The 8,711-nt window shown below is 46.3% G+C and overlaps 1 protein-coding gene across 1 annotated transcript in view; it reads right to left on the reverse strand.

The window, feature by feature from the left end:
• Positions 1 to 3,590, reverse strand: part of NID1 (nidogen 1) — an 87,525-nt gene extending 83,935 nt beyond the window's left edge. The window contains exon 1 of the mRNA XM_060243255.1: positions 3,288 to 3,590. Within this exon, the coding sequence (XP_060099238.1) occupies positions 3,288 to 3,575 (288 nt within the window). The 5' untranslated portion in view covers positions 3,576 to 3,590. The remainder of the gene's footprint in view (positions 1 to 3,287) is intronic.
• Between the last annotated feature and the right edge of the window lie 5,121 nt (positions 3,591 to 8,711).

Genomic DNA, 8,711 nt, shown 5'->3' on the forward strand with positions numbered 1-8,711 from the left:
CCTTCTCAACACAGCGTGGTCTAAAGCGGTCTGGGGATCTATGTGGTACAGAGATTGACTGCCAGTATTTAAAACAGAAAAAACATTTATTTAAAAGAGAAAAAGATAGGGAAAGAAAAACAAAACAAAAACAGTTGCCTTTAAAAAGTTAGCACAGCACAGCACACGCACAGCAAACAGCATAACAAAATAAAGGTGGTTTTTAAACGCATCGTATTGTCCCTGGTCTACACTTGCCCTGCCTATGAGAATGACTTACTTGGTCTGACTGCCTGGGGCCTCCCAGGCAGGAGCCTCCATTGCTCACCACATGCTCGCTCGAGCACTGGCTTCCAACTGCCCTTCTCTTCCTGCTAACACACATGCAAAGAACAAAAGCACTTCCTGCCTCTCTAGGAGACTTTCCCCCTAGAGTTGTTGGTTTGGCTCTGGAAGGGAGGGGGGGGTTGGAGGGAGGCTACAAAGCCTGCTGAGGAATTTACTGATCCCTGCCAATGAAGCACCAGCACTCTAAGATGGTGTTTCTCCACAACATTCTTTGGCCCACTCTGGTGTTTTTGTAACACAAGCTTGGTCCATATTGCAGCTGACAATTACGCCTGACTTAAATGTGGGGGTGCTAAGGAAAAAAGCTTTGTAGTTAGACATGCCCCAGGGTATTCTTTAAATCATGTTGCAAAGCAAGCTGCTTGTATATCAGAGATCAGTAGCCCTGGTGGAGATTGTGCTCGCATGTAAACTAAGCACATATAGGGTACGTTGCTCACATTACGGCAGTTTAAATGAAACACTTAATACACGCAAAGTTATTAGGATATTTATACCTTGCTTTTCTCCCTATAGATCATAACATTATTCTCTCCTCCACCACTTTATTCTTCTAACAACAACACTGTGAGGTAGATTAGGCTGAGAGAGAGTGACTCGCTCATAGACACCCTGCAGAGTGGGGACTTGATTTTGGGTCTCCCAGATCCTAGCTTAACGGTCTAACCACTATACTGTGCTATAATATATCACAAGCTCTACTTTTAAGACTAACTAGCTACCACAGCAAGTCATTAAGACTAGCTATCTACTACAGCAGGAACCCTGTGGCACAGTGATAAGCCGCAGTACTGCAGTCCAAGCTCTGCTCACGACCTAAGTTTGATCCTGGTGGAAGCTGGGTTCAGGTAGTTGGCTACAGGTTGACTCGGTCTTCCATCCTTTTGAGGACAGTAAAATGAGTAATCAGCTTGCTTGGGGGTAAAGTGTAGATGACTGGGGAAGGCAATGCCAAACCACCCCATAAAAAGTCTGCCATGAAAACATTCTGATGTGACATCACCCCATGGGTCAGTAAAGATTTGGTGCTTGCACAATTTAAAAAGTTGTGACAGGTTTGTTAACTTCAACTTCCTGCTTCATACGAAGAAAAGCTTTTGTGCTGGTTTGAAAGAACGTCTGGAGAACTATGGGTCCCTTTGTAAAGGAGAATGAGATTGTGTCTTGACTGACTTTGTAATATTTTGATAAATTCCAAACCTGAAGAAATCTTCGTATGAAACAGGAAGTTGAAGTTAACAAATCTGTCACAACTTTTTTCTGAAATTTGAAGATGATTTTCCACTGTGAAGTTGTATATGAAGCTTTTTATATTATGTATATTGATTTATAGACACACCTGTTAGATTAAACTTCTATTATTTGTTAATGGAACTTAGTAATTTTTGATCACAGTAGCCAGTTCCTCACCTGGAGGCTAACAACCCTATGTACCTGATGTATTGTGCCAATAATAAATAATATTTAACAGGCATACATAATAATAGTAATAGTAATAGTAATAATAATAATAATTTATTTATATCCTGCCCTCCCCGCCGAGACAGGCTCAGGGCGGCTCACAAGACATGGAATGTGCCATGATTATGATAAATACATTATACAATAAAATACATTTAAATAAATTAATTAAAACCACAACAGTTAAAGGTGCTATAGTACAACACAGTATATATCAGATGGCTAGATGTCACTTCAGGATTCCATCTTGTAGGCCATTTGGAAAAGGGCAGTTTTACAGGCCCTGCGGAACTGATTATAGTCCGGCAGGGCTCGAACCTCCGCTGGTAGTTGATTCCACCAATGGGGAGCCATTATTGAGAAGGCCTGCTCTCGCATTGTTTTCAGTTTGGCTTTCCTTGGTTAATTTAACCTGCTTAATAAGACAACAATATACAGAAATACACCACCACTATTGTTACCTTTTGATTTTAAACTTCCATTATTGTAAAATGAGCATATTTCCTATAGCTAGTTGAATAGCAACTATCAAAATCCTGTTTCCCACCACTCCTATAGTAAAGTCTGGAGTAAACAAATAAACAAATCCACAGTTCATCCACTCACACATGAAAAACAGATAAAGTTCTTGGTTCACTTAGTACCAGAAGAGCACCATTTATTTAGACCAGTGCAAGATTTGACCCTTTATACTCAGACATCCTCTTGGTAACTGTATCTTGCGTGCCTTATAAAGCAATGGAGTAAACTATCCAGTCACAATGTCTTTTCCAGTTGGGACCGCAAGTCCTGGAAAGGCAAACATCCATCTGCTTTTTATTTTGTTTAGAAACTAGCAAAACCCGACTCTACTTGCCAAAACGTTCTGGACAGTTTCTCCCTTCCCACCCAACAACCACCCCCCCTCTCTCTGACCTGCTGCTGCTTGCAGGGCTTCTAAACCCGTGTCAGAAGGTGGCTCCTCTTTATGAGCTGACCCTTGTTTACATCACTGTTCAAGGAGAGACCATCCAAGCTTCGCACTGCTTATTTTAGAACATCCTGTTATAGACACAACTGTCTTTTACTTAAACTGCACAGAAAGGCTTGTCTTGATCTTATCCTCAAAATCAGTTTCCTTTAGAGGAAGTGCAGTCCCGTCGTGCAGTAGGCCCTTCCCTTCATCAGTGAGGGACCACAGTTGACCCCTGCCACACATCTAGAATGATGGGAAAGGGCTCCTCGCTCCATGAGATTTAAGCAACCTTCCTCCCACACTGCCTGCCCTTCTCGTTTGCTCCCATTGGCTGGCGGCAGACAGATTCTCGAAAGCACTGACAGCAGCTACCCCTCGCTCCCTTTTTCTGCCTTCAAGCCCACCTCCCCCCCTCCGGCCACTCACTTCCCCCTTCCCCACAAAAGCCCCCTTCCTTCCCGCTCTTCTTGTCTCAGCCTGGCTTCGCCCAGTCCAGCCCAGCTGCTCGCCGTGTCTCCTCCCCTGCAGCCGCGAGCGCACTTACATAGAGGCAATTTACACTGGAACCGTAGAAGCGCAGCGGGGTGTCCAGCTCCAGAGGCGGGGAGCTCACGTCGTCCCCGGATTCCAGTTCAGCGTCGCCTCGCTCCAAGCCAAAGGGGAAGAGGAGTCCGCGGTGAGGTATACAGTCCCCCGGCAAAGCCAGCGCCAGCAGCGCCCATAGCCTCAAGTTCCTCAGGCTGTTCATACTGCCTTCTCCTCGCATCCTGAAGAAACCGCTTGTCTCGGCAGCTCCCGGACGAAGCAGCGGAGGAGCCAGCAAATACAACATCTCGAAGTTTTAAACCCCGCTAGAGCTACGGTGGAAAAGAGAGGAGGGGGAGATCGGAGAGCCAGCCAATCAACAGAGAGTTTAACGAGCAAGCAGCCTACCACAATTGGAGGATGGGCTTCTGCCTCTCTTCCCTCCCCGCATCCCAAATCCATCAAAAATCCCAACAGACCAACTCATCTTTGCTTTTCTAATCGGCAGCCGTCAACAACCAAAGTTTCCCGCCCTTTCCCAAGAGTGCAGTTAGGCTTGTTACCCCACATTTACACTCTGTTTAAAAGCGCACTTTTTCTTTGGTGTTGATTCTTGCATACAGAAATACACTGAGAAACAAGGTATAAACATATTAGAAAAAAAAAATCATTTTTTTAAAATATCACTTAACTTTATGGGTCACAATTCGGGATCTATAAAATTCAGTCAACCAGGATCTAAGGAAGAGATCTGGGCACTCACAAAGAAGGCATGAAGGAGATGTCTATCCCTGTTGTGTGTTGCCAGCCTCTGCATAGCAACCCTGGACTTCCTTAGTGGTTTCCCATCGAAGTACTATCCAGGGCTGACTCAGCCCTGCATAGAGATCTGGCTAGCTTTGACCATCCAGGTATAGCCATAGCTAAAATGTAGCTATAATGGTTCAAATCCATCCATAAACCTATTTTCTGTTGCTTTGTTTAATCCTTTGAAAAACTATCCTTGTAGTACTTAATGTCATATATAACACTGTTGAGTGAGCAAGTACTTATGTCTGTCATAAACCACTTCACTGAATGTATTCAACTGTATACTTGAAACTTCAAGTTTGCTGGATCCAAAATGAAAAAGTGTCTTGAAGTATTACTGATTTTACTTTACAAAAACCTTGTGAGCTACAGTGCACTGAACAAGTTTATGTATACTTTTTGGATTCATCCTACTTAATTTATCAGAACTGGGAGTGGTTGATAACTATCATACATCGATTTGCTTGAGTAGACCAATGATCTCAGTCCCTATGATCTCATTCCCTCAAATGTGTGTCCCCACAATATAGTGCAGAGAGTACTTTGTCAAAACAGCTGCCTTCTTGTTGGCAGGGCTGCACTGCAGTGGGGTGGGCCAGATCAGAGCTTGTTTTTTAGGACAAAGTAACTGTTGCCCCATCCCCTTTTCTGGGGAACCAAATATTTCTTTAAATTGAATGAAAAAACCCTGGATGGCCCTTGAAAGGATGACACCTTACAAGGATCTAGTGGCCAGAAATCTGAGAAAGAGCAGAACCTTTTGTCAAAAGGATGGCATGGGGGGTGGGGAGGAAAGCTAGCTCAAACTCTTCACACAGAGCCTGGATGGCCATCCTGCCCAGGCAGAAATGATCCAGGCAGATGCTGTCAGACAAGTGGAGTTTGCTGATGTGCATCCAGTATTGCCACACATAATAGTTTCTCCACCATCACTGTGCACCTAGACAAAGAGTGTGGGCAGTGGATGTGTTGAATACCTAGCAGAGGCAGGAGAAGGTGTAGGGGGGCACCATACCAGGGAAGACTGGCCAGGGCCTGCAGAAAGAGACCCATGCGGTCCAAGCACCTTCAACCTCCCTTTCCCTATCTCCTGCATGGGTAGAGCCAGCTTGGTGTGGTAGTTAAAAGCAGAGGACTCTAATCTGGAGAACTGGGTTTGATTCCCCTCCTACTCCACATGATTCCACTCCTCCTCCTCAACATGAAACTTGCTGGGTGACCTTGAGCCGTTCACAGTTCTCTCAGAAATCTCTCAGCTCCACCTACCTCACAAAGTGCCTGTTGTGGGGAAAGGAAGGCAAGGCAATTGTAAACTGCTTTGAGACTCCTTAGGATAGAGAAAAGCGAGGTATAAAAGCCAACTTTTCTTCTTCGTCATCCCCTGTCCCCACAGAAGGCACTCCTGTGTGCTTAGCCTCCTCCTCATGCAAGTATTTTCAATATTACCAGTTAGGCAGAAACTTTTGTAAGCCTTGAAAAAGCATGAGGGAGAATTCCCCCCCCCTTCTCAGTCTTTTGCCCCACTTGAAATCGGCTTCAGTCCTGGTTCTCCTTTTTCCTGCTTGTCAGAGATATCACCATTCAAAAGATAGTATAGGAAAAACACTTACAATAGTAGGAAGATCGATGTCACTTATCTTGATATTGGAAGATTTTAAGGTCCAAAATGTAGAGTGCAGAAGGAAAGAGAAAGAAGCCGATGGCTGACCCTCTTGCCATTTAAAAATGGCGATCGGAGCAATGAGGCTAGGAGCAAGCGGGATCAGGGAGCAGCTGCCTCCGCTGACACCCCTGTTCTACTGCTCAAGCCCCCTGCCTTCTGGGACCCTTCCTGGGTCCCAGAGTCGAGTCGTCCTTTGGGGGCGACCCCTCTACGAACCAATTTAGAAGCCGCTCTGGACACATCGGTCCGAGCTGCTTCTAGCTGCGTGTCGCTGAAACCGGAAGTCCTGCTTAGCCTCCTCTTGATGGCTCGTGCCCATCATGAGAACAAAGGGGGGTAGGGTGAGACCAGGGTTCTGTGACTTCCCATGGTGTCTTGTCCTGCCTCTGCATTTCCCTGTGTGTGCGTGGCCAACATCTGACAGTCTGACTGGAGTGAGGCTGAGAAGGCACTGCTGCATAGGTTGATGGTAGAGCATTCAAGGAAAGCCATAGCAACTGCCTGGACCAGCTCTGCCACCTTCATACTGCCATGCCTTCTAGTGCACAGTGGCAGAGTGGGTGTGCCACCCAGAGGGAGATTTTCACCCTGAAGTGCTGGAATGATTCTTTTGGGCCTGCTCAGAATGTATACATGCCCTCATGGCCCAGGTGAGTGGCAGTGGAAGAAGGCCTGCCTAGAGCTGAGGCCATCAGGTGGACTATGATACCACCTGTGGTAGTGGGCAGTCATGGTGTCAAAGTCTTGTGTGATGAATGTCAGGGGTTTTGCAGCCCCATTCCCTTTGTGGGATTCTTCTCCCAGCCTCCTCCTCCCTTCCCACATCCCCTAGACTTGCTGACCCCTTCTCTTCCCCGTGTAAGTGATGCTCAGAGTGGGAAATCCATCCTGGAGCCATCTTTGGAGGTGACCAAAGGGGTGCTGGATGGTGGAGCAAGGGAGGAGGGTGGCTAAACCAATGTGGTACCGCCATCTCCCCAGCTGGGGTGCCCCTCTAAAACCCCAGGGGCTGAGAACCCAGGACAGTGTCCCCTTGTATCAAGTCAGGAGGAGATGGAGCTAGCAGTGGGAAGGAGAACCACAGTGGCCAGGCTGCAGTAGTGGGGGAGGTGAGGTGACTGTGGGAGCAGTTGGTGGTGCCATAGCAGATGGAAACAGGTGACCATGTAGGCCAGTGGTAATGAACCTATGGCACGGGTGCCAGAGGCGGCACTCGGAGCCGTCTTTGTGGGCACTTGGCTCCCTCACGCCCCCCCCCCCCAATGCACAAGGCTCTGGAGCCATATCTCATTGAAGCTTCTCCTCTCCCCAAACTCAGGCTCCTTCCCCCAAATCTCCAGGTATTTCCCAACCCAAACCTGGCAACCCTAACTGGGCCTCCTTCAGAGAGATAACAGGGCACTCCAACCTTTTTTAGCTTGTGGACACCTTTGAAATTCTGATGTGGGGGGTGGGTGCAACCACAATGCGGCCCCCAAGCACAACACACAGAGGAAAATTCTTTGCAGATGTTCCTCCAGTTTTAGGGAGGGGGTTAGATGGGACCCACTAGGGCAGGTGTGGCCAAACTTGCTTAACATAAGAGCCACATAGAATAAATGTCAGATGTGTTACATGTTCAAAAGTAAATTAGGTGGACAAGAACACCTCTGGGAAAGGCATGTTCTCAGTTTAACCCAGACCTGCAAGCAACAGAGCAATGAATAGCTTCCATTTATTGCCTTATGACACTCTCACCATCATTCTCCCATTCTGACATGTTACTATTTTGTTGGTTTCCTAAGCAAATGCTATCCAGACCAAATGCTCTTTCAGTTTGTTAATTTCACTATGAGTTGTTTTTTCTAAATTAAAACCTCAGTATTCAGGTTAAATTGCCTTGGCACTTTGCAATAAATGAGTTTTGGGTTGCAGTTTCAGCACTCAGTCACTAAAAGACTCGCCATCACTGATATACTTTGATATCTGTCCTCCCAACCCAGGACCATTTCCCCTGACATTTGCAGCGGATGTTGTAGATCACCTCCACACCCTAACCCCAATGAAGTGAACTGCAGTGGCCATGTCAGTCACACTGAGCATCTCAGAGTCCCTGATGAAAACCGGTGGATTCATGTACCGTAAATCTGCGAAGAGCCCCTGGTATGTTATTATTTATTCTTTGTGCCCACTATGTGCTTTCTTGGTCTCCCAAATGCCTCTCTGTACCTGTAAACAAAATTTTTAATTACCTATAAAATGAGGGTCCTTTCTCTTGTCTGCTTGAAAATTATCAAAGAGGATACCTAGAATTGCCAGCCCTCAGGTGGGGACTGGAGATCTCCTGGAATAACAACGTATCTCCAGACTACAGAGATCAGTTACCCTGGAGAAGAGGGCTGTTCTGTAGGGTGAACACTATGGCATTATACCCCACTGGGATTCCTCCCCATGCTTCACCCCCAAATCTTCTGTAATTTCCCAGCCCAGCATTGGAAACCCTGTTAGATTAAAGGGCCAGTCCCTCAGAACTTCATCCCATCTGGTTGGGTTTTTTTTCCTAACTGTCAACAGAAAATGTGCTTTTCCATTAAACTATCCATATTAAAACCACAATTTAATATACAAAGATGGTGACCAAAAACAATTCATTTGTACAATCCAGTGGAACATAACTTATCAGCAACTCTTGAGGAGCTGAGTCTACATCAAGTTCAGTAACAGAAAGAGCGATAGGAGGGACCTGATGATAGATGGAAAGATGATGCCCACTGCCTCATATAAAAGCCTGGTGGAAGAGCTCCGTCTTACAGGCCCTGCAGAACTGCAAAAGGTCCTGCAGGGCCCTGACCTCTAGGGGAAGCTTTATCTACCTCCAGGCTGGGTACAGCCAGCATGGTGTGGTAGTTAAGAGCAGCAGACTCTAATCTGGAAACCAGGTTTGATTCTCCTCCTATTCCACATGATTCCACTCCTCCTCAACATGAAGCT

Source organism: Heteronotia binoei, chromosome 1 (genome assembly GCF_032191835.1).
Source record: "Heteronotia binoei isolate CCM8104 ecotype False Entrance Well chromosome 1, APGP_CSIRO_Hbin_v1, whole genome shotgun sequence".
Taxonomy (NCBI): Eukaryota; Metazoa; Chordata; class Lepidosauria; order Squamata; family Gekkonidae; genus Heteronotia; species Heteronotia binoei.